Consider the following 23610-nt stretch of genomic DNA (forward strand, 5'->3'; position numbering starts at 1 on the left):
ACCTGAACCCCATAGAGAATCTATGGGGTATTGTCAAGAGGAAAATGAGAAACAAGAGACCAAAAAATGCAGATGAGCTGAAGGCCACTGTTAAAGAAACCTGGGCTTCCATACCACCTCAGCAGTGCCACAAACTGATCACCTCCATGCCACGCCGAATTGAGGCAGTAATTAAAGCAAAAAGAGCCCCTACCAAGTATTGAGTACATATACAGTAAATGAACATACTTTCCAGAAGGCCAACAATTCACTAAAAATGTTTTTTTTATTGGTCTTATGATGTATTCTAATTTTTTGAGATAGTGAATTGGTGGGTTTTTGTTAAATGTGAGCCAAAATCATCACAATTAAAAGAACCAAAGACTTAAACTACTTCAGTCTGTGTGCATTGAATTTATTTAATACACGAGTTTCACAATTTGAGTTGAATTACTGAAATAAATGAACTTTTCCACGACATTCTAATTTATTGAGATGCACCTGTACTGACTTCTAAAGCCACTTTTTGTACTGTCTAATCAATGCTTTACTCATCTGTCATTATGTTGAATTATCTTCATTTGGGGACTTTTCTGGGCAAATACTGATATGTGATTAAATACAATCAAGTGGATTAATTAATTGGCATGTCATGAAATTAATTTGATTTAAAGTTTTCATTGATTTACAGCCCTAATATTTACATTTTAAGCTCAAATGAAGAATGTGCATAAAATGTAAGCTTTATTTTATGAAGTTATAGGCTTCTGAATCTTCCCTTGAGCCAAAAGGAGACACAAAACAAGTGTACAAAGATGGCTAGTTTCAAGTCAAAGTCGCTAATAGAGTGAGTTGGATGAAATGAGATTTCAGGAGTCCACTTCAAATTGTCTATCTAAGCACTGTAATCAACAATCAGAATTAAAGATTTACTGCAAGTTCACAAATCACCTGATATAAAAGAGGAAATGCAGCTATATTCCTCATGTGCTGTGTTTATCCAGTCAAAACTGAACTTCTGGACTCATATTGGAATGAGTTTAAGGCTCTTGAGTCAGAAGAATTCTGTGGCTTTGCATTTTACCTCCAGTTCTGTGAGGACGTCTTAAAATTAGCTTCTTTATTAAAATTACAGCCATTTTCAACACATTTGCTAACCAACAGGATCAAGATATTGGACAATGCAAGTAAACTTGTAAGGTTAAACATATTTTAATAAAATTAAAAAAAAATTAAACAATCAACTCAAGACAAATAATTTGCATTTAGAGTTAAAAAATATCTAATAAATTTAAAACAAAACATTAACAGGGAAAAAAAACTTGTCATCCATTGTACATTTGTACATTTTCGCTTCAATCGTCTTCTCTGTAATGTAAAAAAAAAATTGTAAAGTATTTCAACATCATGGTAGTATTTGTTGTACTGCCTTTGTTTTGTTTTTTATTGTTAAAATAGGCTTAAGTTACTGTATAAAAGTATATTTAAAAAAAAAAAATAATAAAACTTTACCCATCACAGCTCATCCAAACTGTCCGGCTCTTGTTTTTGTACTCATTATAGTGGTGAATTATATTCCTCATTTGAAACAGATGTGTTGATGGTGAAGACATGTTCAAAAAGTAGCTGTTTTTCTTCATCTTGTCCAACAGTTGCTCTGCAGCCTGACTGTTCACTTTCCCAGCCAGCTGTGGTACTAATGTGAACTTCCTTAGAACATCCCCACTGTCTTCAGTATTGATTTCCTGAAACGGATCATACAGCACGTAGTGATCAGAGGAGCCTGTCACTGGGTGTCCATGGAGATCTGCCACTGTCTTTTTAGCATCCAGCCAAGGCAGTGAAACTGCCAACATTCCACTCTGGGCCAGTTCTATATTAGCTTGAGTGGGTTCCATCAAGCATCCTTCAAATGGAGAGATGAGGACCTTTTCTGGTGCCCTCAGATTGGTGTGGGTTGCAAGACCCTGTGCAAAGTCATAAATGATGACATTTGGCATGTGTCTCCAGGATAACAGTAAGTCAGCAAAGTCTCGAGGGCTCTCAGCATGAAGATTGCATTTCAAACTGTACACAATTCCACAGGGGCAAATGACCACTTCCCAGCCTCCTATTGTAGAACAGATAAAGAATGAAGATGCAAGGTTTTAGAAGTCAACAGGTTTGGGTAAATTCAGAATTGACTCCCTTTCAATGGACCTCAGTTTTTGATGACGCATTTCCACCTTAAATGAGCAGGGTAAATCAAGCATTATATTTATTTTGCCATTGTTGTTTACCTCTATACACCAGTGGCAAAGTTTAGCCTTCTATGGTTCACTTCTGCATTCCTATCCCAGAAATGTAAAAAGGGTCCATTCACGAGCTGGAATTTGAATTTAATTTGCCACGTCTCACAGGATGTTGAATTGCAATTTGAATTACAGCAAAATGAATGAACTTAATCTGCTTTAATTAATCAATCCATCCATCCATCCCTCCATCTATATCTATATATATTCATCCATCTATCCATCTTTCTATATATTCATCCATCTATACATTTAGCCATCCATCTATCCAGCAATCCATCCAGCAATCCTTCTATCCAGCTTTCAATCCATCCATCCATCCATCTATATATATATATAGCCATCCATCCATCTCTCCATTCATTCATCATCTATCTTTCTATATCTATCCATTCATTAATTCATTCATCCATCCAGCTACCTATATATTCATCCATTCATCCATCCATCAAAGTGTCTTGGCAAACTTTCCTTTTCTAGTAAATATTACACTTATTGTTGTAAGTTGTGGATTTCTATGAATTTCAATTCCTTTTAATTCCACTTCCTTAAATTCAAATTTGAATTGCAATTAAATTTGGCAATTGCAATATATCCATCCATTTTTCTATATATTCATCCATCCATATATTCATCCATCTATCCATCTTTCTGTATATCCATCCTCCTACCATCTATCCATCCACCTATTTATTCATCCATCCATATTTCTATATATCCATCCATCATTTAATGTGTCCTGACGAACTTTACTTTTCTGGTAAAAATTACACTTCTAAACTACATTTCTATGAATTTCAATTCCTTTTAATTCCACTTCTTTACATTTAAAGTTTTATTGCAATTCTGCATCTTGTTTTTTTTTTACCTAAATTCAAATTCAGGAATTAAATTTGTATTTAAAAGGCATTCTCAATTCAATTCTGAATGGCACACAACCCTGGAAGTCACATCCCATAATAAGAACCACATAATATAAAATTGCAAAACAATATTACATGCATTGGCAATAGAAATAAATTTACAAGAGTGCAAGCAAAACACAATTTAGCTTACCAGAGGTAGCCCAGATTTTCTCAAAGACTTTGTCATATGTTTGTCTTGATTTTATTTCTTTTGACAATCTAAGTAGGAGGTCACTATGAGATCCGGTGGAGTCCAAACCACATTCTTTGCATAATGTTCTTATCACGTCAACCTATCAAAAACAATATTTCATAAAAGTTAACTTGTAAACAAGAGAATATTCATTTAAAAATTCCCCACAAAAAAAGTCCCCATGAAATTGCTTGCTGGCAGCAGTTTTCTGTCCTGTATTGTCATGTTTTCTATAGAGCGCAACAGTCTGGTACCTTTAGTAAAATGTAATGTGATCAACAACTTTTAAATCTTCAAAGAGAAATCTACTGTGAGGCTATTAATCATTGGTATTTGCTTCACTCTCCATTACTTTAACTTCATTTCATAAAAAAGGGCTTTTAAAAGCAGAATTCCTGGTGAATAACTACACTACCAATGATCCTGAAGGGGGAAAATTACGCAATGCGAGATACAACGTCGGTGTCCCTACACTCTCAAACTACTTATATATTTGTACATGTCTAAATATTTCACAATATACTTAAAGTATATACTTACTTATAATCAACAACTTTAAATCTATAGTTTTATATTTTTCCATCATTTTAAATTTGATTACTTCATTCGTACTCCTTCATGGGACTGTAGTTTAGGCCCTCATGAAAGACGTTAAGTACACAGTCTTGCACTTATGTAATTTTGTCTGATTTGCAAACAATTTATTGCTTCAAATCAAAGTTTGTAATGTTGTGATTCACCTCGGAGCTGGTTGGTTTGGTTCATGACTCTTTTATGAAGGATTTCATGAAATCCCTATGGAAAAAAAAAAAAGAATGAATGGGAAAAAAAATTAATGGGAAAATTACTTCCCGAACCCAGATGGCTGAAAAAGTTGGCAGGCATTGTAGCGCTCTATGAAACAGAATGTTTAGACGGGACACTGAAGGGATCGTCCTTTTTTTAAATAGCCAATCCCCTTTAGTTACGTCACAGCCATAAACCATGAATTGCAGGGGAAGGGACATGACAGAGAACACTTTATTGGACAAAAATCTGTGTGGTACAGGATGAGTCATTAATATTTTTGGTCCATTTTCCTGGAAGAGAATGATGGGAAATTTTAAATGCATAATTTGTGTATATCAGCTTTAAGTGTTTTTTTTTTGTTTGTTTTTTTACGTTTAAGAATACACTAGCATTTGAATGACTTCAAAATAAATGGACTAAAAGCCACAAAACTGATTTCAAGGGGTCTTTAAAAGAAACCAAAACCTTCTGTTTGTAAAGTTTTTCTCGAAGCCTTTCTTCTGAAGCTGTCATTTCTGAGATCTCAGATGCAGACCTTGAAACTTTTTCAAACTCTGTGTTTAGCACAGTGTCTGAACATCGTGTGCTCTTGCCAATCCAAGGAGCCCAAAAGTGAAAAGTTGGTGGTACTGCAAATGGATTATGTCCATCACCTAGAACAGTAGTGTAACCAAACCAAAAATTAGCTTTTTGCATTCTTTTGCAAACTTTGCAATATAGTGTACTAAGCAATAAATGCATGTACTTGCAACAAATCCTCGACCAATCATCTCTTTGGACACCGCTTCCCAAAACTTTTCCAGATTGACCTGCCCTTTAAAATTCTCTGGAGATTCCTCAATGTCACTTACTAAAAAAACATAACATAAATAAGAACATGATGAATATAGTATTAAAGAATTAAACGAGTTAACAGTCTCAAGGCTCAACAAATAAGGGGCCAGTGTGAGAATTTCAGTTGAAGGAACTGCTGCTTTCCCCATCGGGCCAGTGCTGAGTTGTCACTAAATCTCACATTTGTTTATCGTGTAGATATGTTTTTATGCCTTGCTTGCTTAAACAATTGGTTTTGTATAATGTATTGAACGTTGTTGTAAATTCTGATGATTTACATGTCACCAATGTAATGTTTTCTAGCTTGCTATAGATGAGATCTTTTCGAAATTATGAATGACCTGAAATGGTCTTTAAAGCATCAAACAAATCAGTAATGTTCTGCACAACATGCCATTGTCTTCAAACAAAAGAGTTTGTATGAATTCATAGCTTTCATAGAGTTACAATCTGTAATAATTAGGGTTAATTTAGTGTGATTAATTATATTTTTAAAAAACATGTTAAAAAAAATAATGCAATTCATTAAGCCACCTGACCCGTATGTAAATTCCGTAATAAAGTATGTATGTATACCGTCAAGCTTGTAGTGCACTAAGTAACTGTGTTTTTACAAGCCGCGTCAGTAGGGGGCAGTCAGTGCACCTCAAAAAACCTCAAAAGCAGCACAGCCACAGAATGAGAGCCGCTCAGGACACGTTCTTGACAGCTGGACGAAGCACAACAGAATGCTGGGATCTATACTTCAATCTGAATATATTTTTTAATTATTATGTATTATTAATATTTAATTACTTTCATTTGGGCACCTATCTCAGAAAATAATATTATTATTATAAATTATATGTGATTGCAATAATTTTTATTAATTAATCGGCTGGTCATACAATTGAAAATTCTATTAAAAATTTTAATCAACTGACAGACCTAGTTATAATTTGTTTCTTGTGAAAAATATGAAACATTAAAGGAAAAATATAAGGTTGTTTCTTCTGACACTTAGCACTGTGAATTTCTAGAAGTAAAGTCTCGATTAAAAGTCATCATATTTTTATTTCTTTTTTTTGTTTGTCTACCAACAATGTACAACAGTGTATGTACTGTACATGCACCACGATATTTATAACACTGGCGTTTGTGCTTAATAGAATTCAGTGCTGGAAATTATGCTGAAGGAAATTACATTTTTAGTTTTTTTAAATAACTTGTTTGTCTGGCTAAGGCTAATTTCATAGCTAACATTTTATGTATCCTAAATACACACAAATAAATAGTATCGTCACACTTTTCCCATAATTCAGCAAAATTACAGCTTGATTGGGTATGATGCCCAATAAAAATATTCTGCTCACAAGTGACATTTACCTTGATTTTTCTATGTTTTCTTCAAACATCACTTGTCTCATTTCAGTAAACAAGTTCATTAACTTTAAAAAATATATATATATAATTAAATAAAGTTATGTATTTATTAATTAATTGTTTGGTGTGTTGGAAATGACACCACAACTAATAAAAAAATAAATAAAAAAAATCATTTTCACACAATAAAAATTAAAATGGTTTATGTTTATTTCACTCTTTGTTTAGATTATCATAGTTTTAAACATGTAATAATTTGCATTTTATAATGTATTTTCATAGTTTAATATTGAAAGTCTGGGTCTGGGACATAAAACCTATCAAATCTATACATAAAAAGGCATATGAAAAAGTACCAAAAATAAATGTTGAAGGTCTGGTAAAGAGCTTCAAAGTTGGTTGAAATGTGACCTTCATACAACAGAAAGAAAACTGTTGAAATCTGATCGTTTAAAAAAAAAAAAAAAAAAAATCAACCCCTGGGACTTGAGTTAAAGAAACACCCATAAATGTATACACTGCTAAAAATAAAATCCATATTTTTTGTGGTGGGGCCAGTATATTGGCAAGAAAAATACAAATCTGAACTACTGGCCCAACCAGGTCAGCAGACAAAATACTTGCATTGTGTTGAACACCGAACATTAAAATTGTCATACCTGATAACTGGAAACCACCCTGAAACCCAGCCACGAGCACCACTGGAGGATGATCGCCACAGGAAGCACATGAATACTTGTATTCATGATCTGTAAGAGCCTCGAAGTGTAAATATGCATGCAGCATGGTGTCTGGCAGTGGAAACTCCACACCTGTCATGAGCTGTAAAAAATCAACTGCTCGGCTCATGGCAGTATGGACCTAGGAGGAAACGAAGCATTTTAAACACTTCAAAACCTTGGCTTAAGACTTAAAATTACATTTACAAGTAACATTTTGACAAACAAATTCATTAGTCCGCCCAAAAATGGCAGGCAAGTTACCTGGAGAAGGTTTCTCAAGGTAAAACACAATGGTGTGTCAAGGATGATGTGGTCATTGAAGTTATGGAGGCAGTCTTTCCACTCTTGGTACCGATAAAACATTCCACACTGCGGGCACCGCTTACAGTAGGTGGCGACATCTATTATTTCAAACAGTTATTACATTAGAGGGGAACGTAGCTGAAAAGCACACAAGAATATGGATGATATCATATCCTACCTTCAATAATGCGCCAGTTGGTGAGTATCTTTGCCCTTTGTGTAATCAGCATAGGATCACTAAGGAGGGCAGTGCCTGGACATCTCTGACATTCAATTTCATGTGGAAAAAGATGTCTTGGGTAGTCTTTGTCCGTTGATGGTACACGTATATTGTCTGGCAGGCCGGCAGGTATCTTTTTGTTCTGAAAAATGTAATTTACCATATTTTCCAGTTCCAGACCTTCCGGGGGATATGCAGTATTGTCATCTGTGATGCATTCCTCCCCTGTGTATGCATACTCATGCTCTTTAAGTACCGATTCTTCCGTGTTGAAGACTGTTGAGAACAGCTTGCGGTGTGTTTGGAATAGGTGCCACTGGGCAACGTGTTTGTGTACACATGAACGCCTCACTTTGGCACAGGGGCAATGCCATGTGTTTGATTTGGTGTTGTAGACAACCATGACACGCCCCAAACGACTGTAATGGGACTCATTGGGTTCGAAAACGGAAATGTATTTCTTTGTTTGCGGAACGCCGATTGTGGTGTGAACAGACAGTGGCGTGCAGCTACTGTTGGCGAGCCGCTGCCGAGCAAGGCACGCATTTTTATTTATCTCGCTAAACCGAACTGTTTTTACCATCTCTGTCAAAACTTCTTCTTCCAGGGTGACCTGTCCGGCCGAAGACATGCAGTAGGTCACTGACCGGATATGCTTGCATTGGTATGACAGCAGGCCGCTCCTCTGCGCCACTTCCATGTTCACCTGGCACTCGTTGGATTCGCAGACGACTCTGTGGTTTTCTCCCCAGGTCTTGTACTGTATGTGCAGTGGTATACTGTGTCCTTTTGAAACTTTAAGAACTGTAAATATGCCGTTTGACTTGTCAATACACTGGCTGGTCAGGTGGAACTTGGCATTAATGTCCTTTATTGGCTGTTCAGTGTGTCTGCGGTCAATATGTGTCTGTAGGTTGTGTCTATTCATGAGGGTATTGCAAATTGGGCATCTTCTTTTAATAACGGGCCGCACACGAACCCTGCCCAGGGAAATTTTGGTGGATGATGAGGTGGCTGCGGTTTTTGTTTCTCTTTTAAAGATTGCCACAGCAGTCTTTGTTGTACTGGTGGTTGGCAGTGATTTGTTGATTGTTGATGCAATCACTGATGCATCAATTGTAAACAGTGATTCGTTGATTGCTGGAGCAGTCAGTGTTGTATCGGTTGCTGAGGGCGATTCATTGACCATTGAAGCGGTCACTGTTGTACAGTTTGTTGACGATGATTCGTTGATCGTTGAAGCAGTTATATTTGCAATGGAGGTTGACGGTATTTCTTTGACTACTAGGTAAGTCACTGTTGGCCTGGTGGTTAATGGCATTTCTATGGCTGAAGTAGGAATCGGTTTACGTTTACAGACTTGTAAATGGTTTGTAAAATCATCTCTCCTTAGAACTGTACTTGCACAGTACAAACAGTGGTAATGGAGTGATGCTCTACAGCCCAATCCACATCTGTGAATAAGGAAGTCTAAAAAATATACATCTATATATTAGTCAAATATTGTACTACGGTATATGTATATACTTGGGATGCACCGATGTATCAGCTGCTTATATTTATCGGCCAATTATTGACCAAATTAAAACCAATGGCATATCGGTTATAAGCATGAAAACGCTGATAAGAAAAAACAATGGTTTATTTATAATTCATTATTAATACACAAACTCTGTGAATTCAAATGCACAACCCAGAAATACAAATAGCCACAATGTGTAGAAGGGTTGGCACTGATAAGAACATATTATATTTAGTGTTTATTCTTTCTTGTTCTCACATTAATGTGGAAAAATCATTATAAACGGATGTGACAGTTGCGAAAGTGACACTTACCTATAGGTTACATGATGAGGGAAACCACCCAAAATGCTCTGACTTCTAAAACATCAGTATGATATCCATTAATTCTGCATGATTGATTGAAATAAGATTGAAATCACAATATGACATTGTGTGATTACGAAACCTTAAAAGGCTGCAATTCTGCATTCAGTGCTTCAGTCAGCACTCTGTGAGCAAGCGGCGCCCTGTAGCGGTCAAGACGGCATTATCAATTATCTATAATATCAATATAATACTGAATTTAAAAGGGGGTTTTGCTTCTTTGGTTAAAACTTTATTTTTTCATGATGTGGTTGACATTTCAGTGGAATTGCCAATAATATGCATATAGAATGAATTTGTAATTTGTAATTGTGTAAAATGTGAGTTCAGTAGTTTTAAACTGCAAAAAGTAGTGCAATTAACTGTTTTAGAAGTGCAAAATAACCTTTTTTTCTTATGAATCATCATGTTGTCATATTAAGTTATATTTTGTATCTTTTAAATATTTTTATTTTCAAAATTATCTTTTTTATTCAAATTATCTATATTATTGTGGCCTGTCATGTGTTCAACAGATCCAATCCATGTTTAATGGAAATAATTTATCGTAGAACAGTAAAAAAGCTTTTGTATATTTTGTACATGTTTAAAGCATAATTCTTAAGTAAAACAATGATCTGATAACAAAATATGATGAGTATTGGTTCATATCGGTGCATCCCTAATACATACCATATCTTTACAGACAACTCAAGATGTTCATACCTCCATGGACAAAGGCCTTTCCGTAGTGGCTTTGAAGATGCATTTTTAATTTGTTCATTGTCGTAGGCTTAAAGACACTGGCTGCACAAAAAGGGCAGTGGTAATAGTGACAACAACTTTTGCATCGCTGAAACTGAGGTAATGTTTTCCCTCTCTGAATTGTAATATGTCTCTAAAAAGGGGGAAAAACACAGACACACTGTAGACATATCAGTTCAGGAACTCTGAAACCACACCAATGTAATACAATACTTGCACACTGCAAGAGTGTTAAATAAAACATTAAATATAGATTTTTAAAAAGCCCTTTGTAGACAATAATAATATCAACAGAAGCTGATATGACTTTATTGCAAAGTCTATTTACTAAACACTGTCTCCAGAATAATGTTTGATTCAATAAGGCAGGGGTTTGCCAAATATCTCAAACTATTGTGACTTTTTTTTTTTTTTTTATGTGTTAAATAAAAATCTAAAAAGTTTACTTCAACCAAAGTTAAGGAAGCTAAAGTATAGCTAAATGTTTCATTGTCCCTTCCACATTATAATGTATTAAATCCAATTAAAATGTAATATACATGTATAAATCAAAAACAAAATATTTGAATGGCTTTGCAATGGAAGTAGAAACATTACTACGGTAATATACGTATGTTTTAATAGCCCAGGCTTCAAGTGCAACACTTAATTCTTTACAATAGATACGGCCCCTGCTTTATCTCTATATCCATCAAGGAGTAATTGGTCTGAAAACATTTTTTATGCTTTCATGTTGAATTTAAAAAAATAGTACAGGTGATATAAATGTAAGCAGAAGCCAGTCTAATGCAAAATAAACAAGTGAATATTTAAATAAAAATAAAGCACAAACAAAAATTCAAATATAAAACAAAAAAATAAAGAATGCTGCAGTGAACAGCATGACACTCCATACATGTATCTTACTAAGTTTAATGATCAATATAAACACATGGGTAACTTCACTGTTCGAGAAATAACGTTAGATTCAATAAAACATCACTAAGAAAACAATTTACCGCGCTTTCCGCCATCGCGCTGCTGCCTGGAAACTGCTGTGACGTGATTTTGCGCTTCTTCCGGGTTCATGGTAACAGAAAAGTATTTTATATTGATGACGTAAGCGATACCTGATTGGACTAATCAGTAATATTCATGAGAAAAGCGCTACCTGATTGGCCGGGACAAACTTTAATCCGACCCTAAACCAATCATAACACATTATGTACTCATTAGCTTTACTCATAAATATGAATGAGTCTTCACCTGCCATCCAAACTTTCGGATATCCACTTGCTTCTTTGCAGACAATTTTATTTTATAAAGACAATACCGTTGTATTTTTATCATACACTGGCATTTTTTTTCTTCATTTTACTAGATGTATAATTTAACCAGTTAACATTTGTAACATGCTGTTCATTGTATATTCTGAATGAATAAACACTTATCTGTGTGTTGTTTATGTTAATAAGCAAACAATAAAAACCAGGTAGAATGGCATGAAAAAAATACTGAAAAAAGCGAGGAGCTGAACTTGTGGCCAGAAGTTGTCTTTAAATGTCCGAATAGCCTACCGAATGTGTAAAATAATAATTGTCCTATTATTACCCCTCACTCTTTCTTACCGATACTCGTCGTTATCCAGAGCCAAATGTATGAGACAGATGCTAAAGCTGCACACACAGCGGCGTTTCTCTTCGCCAACTTTTGTCTTATTGAAGAAAAAATATGTAATTCGATTTAGTTTTAAGTTAGCTAGTTTTAGAAACTTTAGTGAATATTTACAGTTTTTGTACCGATACTTTGGCAATAATGTATATAAAACAATCGCGCTTTGAAATTGAATCTGGTCGCTCGCATAAGCGCGGAACCAAAACGAGCGCAACTTTGTTTCCCGTGTTGTTTGTTTTCGCGGTTGCACACAGACAGTGCATGAAACGCATGTGGTTGTTAAGCTTATGATTTTATCTGATTCAGTGCTTCTATAATCAGGCTTGCGGTATCTGTCCCTGAAATATACAGTCACATACTTCCGAAATGAAGCTTTTAACGCATAATATGTTGACATCTCACGTGAAAGGCGTGACAAAAGGATACCCGCTAATTATCAAGGTAACATTAACATTATTTGAATCAAGGATCGGAGTTAATTTCGTAAAACTACAATAATACAGAATGCACAATCATTTGTGTGAGCTCAAAATATAGAAATAACTAAATGTGTTGATGTAATGTAATTTGATGCAGCCAAATGTAAACATTAAAGGGAAAGTTCACCCAAAAATGAAAATTCTCTCATGATTTACTCACTCTCGTGCCATCCCAGATGTGTATGACTTTTTCATCTGCAGAACACAAACAAAGATTTTTAGAAGAATATTTCAGCTCTGTAGGTCCATAAAATGCAAGTGAATGGTGACCAGAACAGAGCTCCAAAAAAAACACACAAAGTCAGCATAAACGTTATTCATTCCACTCCAGTGGTTTAATCAATGTCTTCTGAAGTGATATGATAGGTGTGGGTGAGAAACAGGTCAATATTTAAGTCCTTTTTTTACTATAAATTCTCCTCCCTACCCAGTAGGTGGCGATATGCAGGAAGAATGCAAATTGTCAAAAACAAAAGAAGAGCGAATAAGAGGGCTGTTTGAAAGAGTAGATTTATAGTAAAAAGTACTTAAATATTAACGTAATTACGAGATTCCGACTTGTAAAAAGCTTAATTACAAGTTATAAATTCTAATTTTATGAAAGCTCCGACTTAGTCTTGACATCATGTGAAAAGAACCAATATGGCAGCGGCCTTAACAGTTAAAGGTAGTCAACAAATTTCTGTTTAATATGCTATTTTATTATACCATTGATGCGTGGAGCATTTCTTTTTGTTCTTAAACATTTAGCAAAAGCATATAGAGGTGAATTAATTAAGTGATAAACATTTTACTGTTATCAAGAACAAAGCCGTTTTGGCATTGAAGGGTTGCAACTAATAATTTACGAGGTCTGAGGACGTGAACGGCTCTGAGTAGAACCTCCGAGTTCCCATCTCATAATTACAGTAATTCTGTTCCGACATGATGTGAACGCACCATTAACAACTGGAGTCTTACGGATTACTTTTATGCTGCCTGTATGTGCATTTTGAACCTTCTCAGTTCTGGTCACCATTCACTTGCATTGTATGGACCTACAGAACTGAAATATTCTTCTAAAAATCTTCATTTGTGTTCCGCTGAAGAAAATCTGATTTTGAGATGGCATGAGGGGGAGTAAATGAAGAGAGAATTTAAATTTTTTGATGAATTATCCCTTTAAATAGGGAAGGTGGATTTACTGCGAAAAAGAGGGCAAATAGACATATGAATGTATATAGTATAAGTATATAATGTATATACAGTGCACACAGTTCAGACATAGTACAGCATGGTTTTGCATGAGCTTTTTAATGATTCTGTCTATGTTCTGTTTTGCGTTTTTGTATAAAGGCGACAGAGATCAAAGTGAATGAAGTGGATTTTAACCCAGAGTTTGTGACCCGAATGATACCAAAGTTAGAGTGGGGTGCGTTAGTCCAGGCAGCAGAAGGGGTGAGTTTCCATAGATCATCCATGTGCATATATTTATCAAGTGTTTATACTTCCCAACATTTTCAGAGTTTGTCAGTGAATCACACTGTGTTCTGCCTTCATTTAGATATGAGTGTATAGGACTACTTGTATGTACCAACATGTACCGCGAATTCTGAGTGAACAATCAAACTGACAGATTCATGTTGATGGGGATCTTTTTAACAGCTTGGACATTCTCAAGACCTGCCCAGCACACTCACAGCAAACTTTGAAAATGATGAAGAATTTCTGCGCAAAGTTCACAAAATTCTGCTGGAGGTGAGACACATGTCACATGAACAACCATTTAAACCATCTTAATCAGAAATCACACTCATGAATTTCAGTTTCGATCTTGGATTTCTTGTTTTAAAATTCAGAAGTCTATGGAGCCCCTTGGATGAGGGGTTTTCAAACTGGGGCCACAAGTGGGTGCTAGGGGGTCCGTGGAATATATAAAAATGTCAAGTTAATGCTGCTTCAAGAGGTCTTGAAGAATTTTCTTGGTCCTCACCTCTGGTCTTAGGGCAAACCTTAGGATGGGAGAGGTTTGAGAGGTTGCTAAACCACTCATGGACCAATGAGAAGTCTTTTCCAATGTGTTGGAAGGCCTGGGGCCTTACTTTCTGAAGTATCTGGTAGTTGTCCTAGCAGCTTGTCTGATGGCTGCATTTGTTTGTGTTGCTCCTGCCATGATCCAATTGAAATGGGGCCACTCTTCTTTGCCTTGACAGTTACAGAGGGGCTCTGCCATAAACTGGCTCCTGGAATGTCATCTGGTCCAGTTGTTCACCACAAACTAGATTTGGATTGAATTGAAAATGGTTTTTATATGGTTTACACATGTAACATGAATCTAATAGTGGGTAGAAAAAAGATACCGGTAAGCGGTCAACTTTATACAAAGCAGGGCTCGACAGTAAGGACTGCCTGATGGCCCGGGGCCAGTGTGAGAAAGATTCAATTTTGGGGGACATTGCATTTTTTTATTTTTTTCTCCCCTTTTTCTCCCCAATTTGCTATGCCCAATTCCCAATACGCTCTAAGTCCTTGTGGTGGCGTAGTGACTCTCAGTTGCCTCCGCGTCTGAGACCATCAATCCGCACATCTTATCACGTGGCTTGTTGAGCGCGTTACTGCGGAGACGTAGCGCGTGTGGAGGCTCACGCTATTCTCCACGGCATCCACGCACAACTCACCATGTGCCCACCGAGAGCGAGAACCACACATTATAGTGACCACAAGGAGGTTACCCCATGTGACTCTCCCCTCCCTAGCAACTGGGCCAATTTGGTTGCTTAGGAGACCTGGCTGGAGTCACTCAGCACGCCCTGGATTCGAACTTGCAACTCCAGGGGTGGTAGTCAGCATCTTTACTCGCTGAGCTACCCTGGGGGCATTGTATTATAAACATAATATATGAAAAAATAATTATCTTCGGACATATTTTTTTAAAGCCATGATGGTAAAAACAGCTATTTGTCATTTTTGTGTTAGGGCCATTGAAAAATTTGGCAGGGCCAGTAAAAATCTGAAGCACTGAAGTAGAGAAAATTTTTAGCGTTGAGCCCTGCAAAGTAAATATTTTCCAGATAATAATGTATTCATTTCTTTTGGCTTTAGTACAATGACAATATAAGATCCAATTATTTATTTGGATTTGGAAAATATATTAAATTGTATTTTTTATTTAATAAATTATTTAATAATAATTTAATCATTTTGTCCAATTATTTATCAGTATGCCACTTACCATTTTTCTCACACAGTATAAATGGGCCTTTATGAAAATATTGCTGCTTTTTATTCTTTTTTTTTTTTTTTGATATTTAAAATGTGTGAAATTCCCCACTTTAGTGGACAGGGAGGGAATTTTTTTCTGAAGAAGTTTTGCATGACCTCGCGATATGCTTTGCGTTCCCTCGTGAAAAATTAACCATGGTTTTATTACAGTAACCAGCGTTGAACCATGGTATTTGTAGTAAACCATAGTAACCACAAAAATTATGATTTTTATTACCGTAGTTTTTTTATTTATTTTTTATTACTATGGTTTCACTATGAATATCATGGTTAAAATATGGTTACTCTAATAAAACCATGGTACATTTTGTGGCTACTACGGCTTTACTACAAATACCATTGTTCAACTCTGGTTACTTAAGTAAAACCACAGTTAATTTATTGCAAAGGGGATACAAAACATATTGCAAGGGAACGTGAACTATTGCAATGGCACGCAGAACAATTTCAGAAAAAAATCCCTCCCTGTCCTCTAAGGGGCTCCGCAGTTGTCTTACTACAATCATATTTAATGATGCAACAAATAAAACAAGATTTATGCCTAGATTTTTATTTTGTTCTGATTTGGTTCTGTTTTTCTTGTTCTGTAAAGCAGTTTGCTTGTGAATCTCATTTGGACACATATATTTTATGATGTACAACAAATTAAAAAAGAGAAACTGTAGATTTATATTTGTATAACTCAGATTAATGGATTTGTTGTGTTCTTTCCTCATAGGTTGAGGTTATAGAGGGTTGTTTGCAGTGTCCGGAGTCTGGCAGAGAGTTTCCCATCTCCAAAGGGGTTCCCAACATGTTACTCAATGAAGATGAGTCATAGGTGAAGCTGCTAGACCCTTCTCAAACAGTAATTGGACTGATGCAGCACCCCAGAACAAATCAGTTATGATTGCTGTACCCAGCTGATTGTTTCTGTCATTTTGATTGTCATTTTCAAGAAAGCATGTGATCCTCAAGTTATTCTGAATTCACACATTAGTCATATTCAGTTGCAAGAACATGGTTCCCACTGTATTAGGGTTTCTCTCAGAATTGACATTTTATTTTTTCTGTCATTGTATCTTGTGCTCTGTAATATATTGAATAAATTTGAATTGATTTTGATGCTCTTTTGCAGGCTTTTTTTTTTTTTTTTATCTGTAGATTTTACAGTAATCTGCTGTTACTGTAGTGACCTGCAAAGGTTTTTTCAAGGATATTTCTTCACATTTTTTATTTGTATTTATATATATATATATATATATATATGCTTTTTAGTCTTTTCAAGTTGTCATTGTTTCATCATGTGAAACAATGTATTTCTCTAGTGTGAGGTGTTTATATAGCCCTGATGCTTTTTGACCTGTTGCATTTAATCAGTATTGACAACACTAACCATGGTATTACCATGTTCCTTTTTTATTACAATAACATGGAATTCTTTAGAGTGCTTGGAATACCATTGTACATAAATGGTAATAATTCATTACAAGGGAATAAGACAGCTGTAATAGACTTTTTTATAGTAAAAAAGGACTTAAATATTGATCTGTTTCTCACCCACACCTATCATATCATGTCTGAACATATGGATTTAACCACTGGAGTCGTATGGATTACTTTTATGCTGACTATGTGCTTTTTGGAGCTTCAAAGTTCTGGTCACCATTCACTTGCATTGTATGGACCAACAGAGCTGAAATATTCTTCTTAAAATCTTCAATTTGTGTTCAGCAGAAGAAAGAAAGTCATGCACATCTGGCATGGCATGAGGGTGAGTAAATCATGAGAGAATTTTCATATTTGGGTGAACCATCCCTTTAAATTACACACTGTTTCAAAATTATAGCCACAACACGTAAACATTATACATGTTAACATGATTTTGGTGTTATAAAAATCACTTTCAAACACTCGTCATGATGACATTGTAAACCCTGTAATCTGAGAAACATCTGTATATTACTGATTTTATCACACTAAAATTATTATAACATTTATAATGTTTACATCTTGTGATTATACTTTTGAAACTGTTTATATTATTGTTTATGAACTGGCCCCATTGACTTCCATTGTAAGTGCCTTTCTGAAACCATGATTTCTTCTTTTCTTTTTTTTTTTTTTTTATAAACGAGGAACGTCAGATTTATTTTTATTATTATTTATTTATTTTTTTGTAGTAGTAGTAGTAGTAGTAGTAATCAACATTATGCCAAACATGTTGATTAATTTTAACCTGTACTGAACCCAAAACATCCGTTAACTGCACTGCTGTGCTTGTTTGAGATTAACTAGGTCAGTCAGCCACGGCAGTTTCTTGGAGCAAACTCTGCCAAAAAAAAACCTCTGAGAGCAAGATGACGTGGCAAGGCGGAAACTATATTTAGTCTAAGTGAAGTTTAAAGGGGGAAAAAAATGGGAAAAGCAGTTTTGGAGGGCTTTATTTTTATAAATTCCTATTGCAATACCTCAACTAACCACCAGAGCGGCCTTGGAGTCTTTCATCCATCCGCCTCCAGATGGCGCCCGTGAGACCAAACCGGAATCGGAATTTTCCGCTGTTTCTCTCGTTCCAGGACAAGAGATCAAACACTGCAAGTCATGTTTGAACAAGAGAATAGTTGTTATTTGGAAATTATTTCAGTCCTTGAAAAAATCCAGCTCTCTGGTGTCTCTTTTTGCTTCCAGATATCTCACTTCTTTGAGGTCTTTGGTGTGTCATACCTTCCCCATCCGCTTGAAGTTCAATTACAGCCCTGTTGGCCAGACTGTAATAATGTCATAATGGAGAGGTGGAGAGAGCAGCTATAAAGCCGTTTTTGAAAGATTAACGATCATGTTGTTGGTGAACTGTAATTAACAATGAGAAGAAAGACAGGGAGTGGAAGTAAAAATAAGTAAGGGTGTACCTAAAATGAAAGGATCAGCCATCTTTGACTGAGGCCTTGGCTGTCTTCTTTTTCTCCAAGAAAAAAATAAAGGTGAAATTAATATCCAGTAAGCTATTTCAGATGTGTCCGGTGAGTGTGGGTTACTCAAAATAGGTCTGTTAAATGCATAAACTAAACAGATGAGTGGAAATATTAGATAAGAAAGGAACATTGTATTGTTTCCAAGGAAAAGGAAAAAGGTCTGTTATTCCAAACGTCTGTAGTGGATCGTCTATTTGACTGTTTGTCATGAATATGGTTCATTATCTGACTGCTCCTTGGAAACATGGTTGCTGAGGAAAGATTCCAAAATGTGTCATGATTATTACGCAACAATCAAAACGAAAAGACTTTGTGAAAGAAAGAAATTATATTTAACATATTAATGGTGTCAGACTTTCATTAATAACATGAACAAACATCATAAAGAGTGCTTGAGCAGAGGTGTATAGTAACAAACTACAAATTCTTGTACTTTGTTCCAACTTGGGCGTAGACAATAGGTTATCTTTTCCAGTGTTGGGTAATGTTACTTTTAAAAGTAACTCATTAAAATATTGCGTTACTCCTTAAAAAAGTAACTTAATTATTTAAAAGGTAAATTTTTATGGAAAGTAAAGCATTACATTACTTTTGCGTTATTTTTGCGTTTTGTTTTTCTTTTTTTTCTCACAGCCACTTTCTCTTCTGCTATGCTATGCATTCCATACAAATAAGCCATGCATTGCATACAAGAGACATTACAGGTCATGCTAGCTACTGTACAACACTCATGTCAAAACATCATAGTAAACAAACAGATATTTAGAAATATCATATCATATTTATAATAAAGAATCAATAACATGAATATGCATGATTTGTTTTTCCATCAACATGGCAGCCAGTATGAATAATGAAGAATAACCACTGTCTTACCTAAAGCAGCAAAGCCCAACACTTGAACCTGCATCATATTTCAAAATATGCGGTGCCAATCGACAATGCCAGAGTCAACTTGAGATGTTTTTCAAAAGTCAGGTTAAGATTCAGTGGGTAATGCCAGCCTAACATGTTCAAGGAATGTGTCTGATAATAAAATAATATTTTTCACTTAAGTCATCTCAGTGCACGCTTGTTTTGAGTTGATCCACGGTGCATACAGACGCCACTGGCTGATCGCATAAAACTTCAAAGGCGCATGTTGTTACAACTCGAATGGAATCATTTTTAATGCTACCAAAATGTCATAAAAACGGTTTGTTTCATGAATCAAGCTACTTGTTTATTATAAAACAAAAATGTAGAATCATTTTAGAAACTAAGAGATTTTCTCTGCATACACAATCGATGTAGAACTTTGCTCGGAGCCACTGATCCAGAGTCAGCTTTTCTCATCCCATTTTCCCAGTTACAGAGAGCTGTAACACGGAGCAGTTCGGCTGCATAAGTCAGTGAATTGAGTGAGTATTTCACCCTGTGTATCATGTTGTGGCCAGTGGAAGGCTAGTCTTATAATCCTTCTGCCTAAATGCGTTTACTGCAGTGTGTATTAACACATGAATCAACAGCGTTTCACTCAACCGAATGTTGACCTCATATTATGCTAAAACACGCAATTTTCCCGGCTTGTATAGCTAATGCAACCCAGCCATGTAGGGTGACTCCTGCATGCCAGTCCCAAGCCTGGGCAAATGGGGAGGGTTGGGGAAAGTCCTGGCGACCTACCCTGGAAAATCATCGCCATGAAGATTCATGGAAATTCTCTCACATGCTTCAAATATGGTACTCAATGGTGGGCCCCCAGGCCAGTAAGTACCCAAAAAGTGCCTGGGGAAGAGCAAGGATCCCTTGCGAGTAATCCGGGAATTTATGACGCAAATGGGGGAATCCTTCGGGAAGCCCAGCTGCTGATGCTGCCTGCGATGAAAGAAAGGATCTGCGCTGCACGAAAATGCACAAGATCACAACGTGGAACGTCCGCGGAATGAGTCAAGGGAAACTGGACATCATCAAGCGAGAAATGACCAGACTCAACATAGATTTGCTTGGAATCAGTGAATTACACTGGAAAGATAACGGCCACTTCCAATCGGATGACTTTTCAGTGTATTATTCTGGACATCAAGAACTTAGAACGAATGGAGTGGCCTTCATAGCACACAAGAACATCACCCATGCAGTCGAGAGCTACACCACCATTAGTGACCGCATAATGGCCATTTGTATCCGTGGAAAGCCGCTCAATATCACGGTTTTACAAGTCTGTGCACCAATGACAGATGCTCCAGAAGATGAAAGCAAATGCTTTTATGCCAAAATTGAGGAAGCACTGGAACAGGTGCCCAAAAAGTATATCGTTTATATCATAGGCAACAACGCAAAGGTTGGCAGTCAGGAAGAATGGAACATCGTAGGCTGGTTTGGACTGGGTAAAAGGAACGATGCTGGTGAATGTTTGGTCCGATTCTGTCATGAAAACCATCTCAGGGTCTCAAATACATGGTTCATGCAACCTAAATGCTGTCTGTACACCTGGACAGCCCCCAATGGACAGCATCGCAATCAGATTGACTACATCCTTTGCAGTCAATGCTGGAAAAGTTCAGTCCTTGCCATCAAAACATTCCCTGGTGCTGAATGCGGTTCTGACCACGAGCTGCTTGTAGCCACCATCAAGGTGAAATTCTGCAACATTAAAAAGAATGCTCCACCAAAGCGATTTGATGTCTCCAAGGTTCCTGTTTTATACACAGAACAGATTATAACTGTGTGGCACTGCAGAAAAAAAGCTGGATGAATTGTGGCAGAAAATCCTAGCCACGATTATCGAAACAGCGCAGGAACACATACCATACAAGAAACCAGAGAAAAGGAGAAAGTGGCTGTCGGCAGAAACCATCAAAAAGAAGAGCAGCCAAAGCTTCCAGGGATCGAGATGAGGCTAGGAGGCTAAATGCGGAGTTTCAAAGGGCAGCAAGGAAGGACAAAGAAGCATACTGAGATCAACGATGCAAGCAAATGGAGGAGGACTGTCGAAAAGGTCACACCAGAGATCTTTTCACGCAGGTCAAGAAAATTCGAACTCCCTTCACTGCCCGCAAAGGAGCAATCAAAGACAAGAATGGGAAGGTCCTGACTGACCAGTAAGGCATCAGAAGCAGATGGTGAGAATACACAGAAGAGCTGTATACAAGCACCAGTGACCCTGAGCCACCCCACAACGACCCAGTAGAATTGGAGCCAGCTATCCTGGACGTGGAAGTTGCATGAGCGCTGAAGCAGTTACCAAACAACAAGGCACCTTGTATTGACTGCATCCCGGCAGAAATGCTGAGGACTGTTCCACCAGCGGCTATCACAGTGATCTGCCAGAAGATCTGGGAAACCAGTAGGTGGCCAAAGGATTGGAAGAGATCAGTATTCATCCCACTGCCTAAGAAAGGCGATGCAAGGGACTGTTGCAACTACCGTACAATAGCCCTGATTCCTCATGTGAGCAAAGTCCTTCTGAAGATCATAAAGCAGCATCTGCGTCCAATCATCGAAGCAGAACTACCTGATTTGCAAGCTGGGTTCCAGCGAGTTCGTGGTACCCATGACCATTTCACAAATCTGCGGTGGATTATGGAGAAATGTCATGAATATCAGAAAAACATCTACATGTGCTTCATCGACTACAGCAAGGCATTCGACTGCATCGAATACGATAAGCTATGGAAGGCCCTGCAAGAACTGGGAGTGCCAGCACACTTGATCCAGCTGATAAGATCCCTTTATACAGACCAAGAAGCAACTGTCCGAACACAACACTGAGACACTGAGTGGTTCAAGATTGGGAAAGGCATGCAACAAGGTTGCAGAAATGATCATGAGGAAATTAGATATGGAAGAATCGGAAATCGGTGTGAAGATTGGCGGCAGAAATATCAACAATCTCCGCTATGCCGATGATACAACATTACTGCCGGAAACAGAAGATGGTCTGAAACACCTCATACTAAGAATCAAAAAGGAAAGCAAAAATACAAAGATCATGACAACAGCTGGAAATGGAGCAGTCACTATTGAAATAACCATCAATAGTGAAGAGGTCGAATGCATCAAGGATGGAGAACTGAAATCAAGAGACGAATTGCGTTAGGCCATAGTGCGATGTTGAGCATGCACCAAATCTGGAGGGGCAAAAACATCAGCCTCACAACCAAATGCAAACTGGTAACATTTATGGGTGTGAAAGCTGGACCCTGAAAAAACTGACCGAAGAAGGATTAATGCTTTCGAGCTATGGTGCTGGAGAAGACTGTTACGGATACCATAGACAGCAAAGGTCACCTACAAAGAGGTTCTGGAGCACATCAATCCAGAAATGTCGCTTGAAGGAAAGATCACCAGACTCCGGCTCACTTACTTTGGCCACATTATGCGATCAGTTTCATTGGAGAAAGCAATGATGCTTGGAATGGTCAGTGGAACAAGAACACAAGGCCGCCAAAGCTGGCCTAGGCGTAGAACAGCTAAAAGGGAAAGTCCAAGACCAGAAAGTGTGGCGAGAGATTGCCCATAGAATCGCCGAGAGTCGGATCCGACTGAACGGATAACATCATAGCTAATGCGCATGCGCTGTCTGTATCTAAAAGGTGACTGGCTCTTTTACCTGCAAGGTGGGACTTTCTTTCTACATCCATTGACTGTTGGGTGCTAGAGCTTCTTGGTTGGGCGTTCCAATTTCTCCCTTTCATTTAAATAGAAGTGACTCATCTCTGCTAAATAGTCTCTGGCCTCATGCTCTGTAGAACTACAATGCCCATCATGCACTATGTCTCCTCCCCGAAGTTTGCACACTTTTCCTCCTGATTTCTTGCAATACAGGGAAAGTAGAGGTGTACAAAAGCAACACGTTACTTTATTTAAAAGTAACTCCGATATTATGGTCTAAAATAAAAAAATATTGCGTTTTGTTACTCGAAAAAGTAATCTAATTACGTAATGCACATTACTTGTAACACGTTACCCCCCAGCACTGCTCTTTTCTTCTGTCTGGATGGGTCCCCCTTGGTCTTTTCACCATCCGACTTGGCACAAGGAAAATCAAGG

The 23610-nt window shown here is 37.1% G+C and overlaps 3 protein-coding genes across 3 annotated transcripts; 2 read left to right on the plus strand and 1 right to left on the minus strand.

The window, feature by feature from the left end:
• Positions 1-1085: 1085 nt before the first annotated feature.
• On the minus strand, positions 1086-11267 carry LOC127418229 (uncharacterized). Its single transcript, XM_051658697.1, has 10 exons — positions 11228-11267; positions 10191-10362; positions 7557-9068; positions 7337-7476; positions 7013-7214; positions 4903-5007; positions 4623-4810; positions 3327-3468; positions 1492-2089; positions 1086-1347 (listed from the first exon to the last, which is right to left on the minus strand). The coding sequence occupies exons 1-10, from the start codon at positions 11240-11242 to the stop codon at positions 1335-1337; spliced, it is 3087 nt and encodes a 1028-aa protein (XP_051514657.1). The 5' UTR covers positions 11243-11267; the 3' UTR covers positions 1086-1334.
• Positions 11268-12118: 851 nt separating this feature from the next.
• Positions 12119-16726, plus strand: trmt112 (tRNA methyltransferase activator subunit 11-2). Its single transcript, XM_051658115.1, has 4 exons — positions 12119-12323; positions 13697-13798; positions 14006-14098; positions 16341-16726. The coding sequence occupies exons 1-4, from the start codon at positions 12249-12251 to the stop codon at positions 16440-16442; spliced, it is 372 nt and encodes a 123-aa protein (XP_051514075.1). The 5' UTR covers positions 12119-12248; the 3' UTR covers positions 16443-16726.
• Positions 16727-20467: 3741 nt separating this feature from the next.
• Positions 20468-21313, plus strand: LOC127417545 (craniofacial development protein 2-like). Its single transcript, XM_051657544.1, has one exon. The coding sequence runs from the start codon at positions 20468-20470 to the stop codon at positions 21311-21313; it is 846 nt and encodes a 281-aa protein (XP_051513504.1).
• Positions 21314-23610: the final 2297 nt, after the last annotated feature.

The sequence above is a fragment of the Myxocyprinus asiaticus genome, chromosome 27 (genome assembly GCF_019703515.2).
Source record: "Myxocyprinus asiaticus isolate MX2 ecotype Aquarium Trade chromosome 27, UBuf_Myxa_2, whole genome shotgun sequence".
NCBI classification, from domain to species: Eukaryota; Metazoa; Chordata; class Actinopteri; order Cypriniformes; family Catostomidae; genus Myxocyprinus; species Myxocyprinus asiaticus.

Excerpts from the sequence above, each read along its gene's own strand:
- LOC127418229 (XM_051658697.1), bottom strand. Across the intron at positions 9,069-10,190 it reads AAAGGCCTTTGTCCATGGAG|ACTTCCTTATTCACAGATGT; the intron begins GTATGAACATCT and ends TATATTTTTTAG. Across the intron at positions 7,477-7,556 it reads CAACTGGCGCATTATTGAAG|ATGTCGCCACCTACTGTAAG; the intron begins GTAGGATATGAT and ends TTGAAATAATAG.
- LOC127417545 (XM_051657544.1), top strand. The coding sequence starts at position 20,468 with ATGCACAAGATCACAACGTGGAACGTCCGCGGAATGAGTCAAGGGAAA.
- trmt112 (XM_051658115.1), top strand. The coding sequence starts at position 12,249 with ATGAAGCTTTTAACGCATAATATGTTGACATCTCACGTGAAAGGCGTG. Across the intron at positions 13,799-14,005 it reads TAGTCCAGGCAGCAGAAGGG|CTTGGACATTCTCAAGACCT; the intron begins GTGAGTTTCCAT and ends TCTTTTTAACAG. Across the intron at positions 14,099-16,340 it reads TTCACAAAATTCTGCTGGAG|GTTGAGGTTATAGAGGGTTG; the intron begins GTGAGACACATG and ends CTTTCCTCATAG.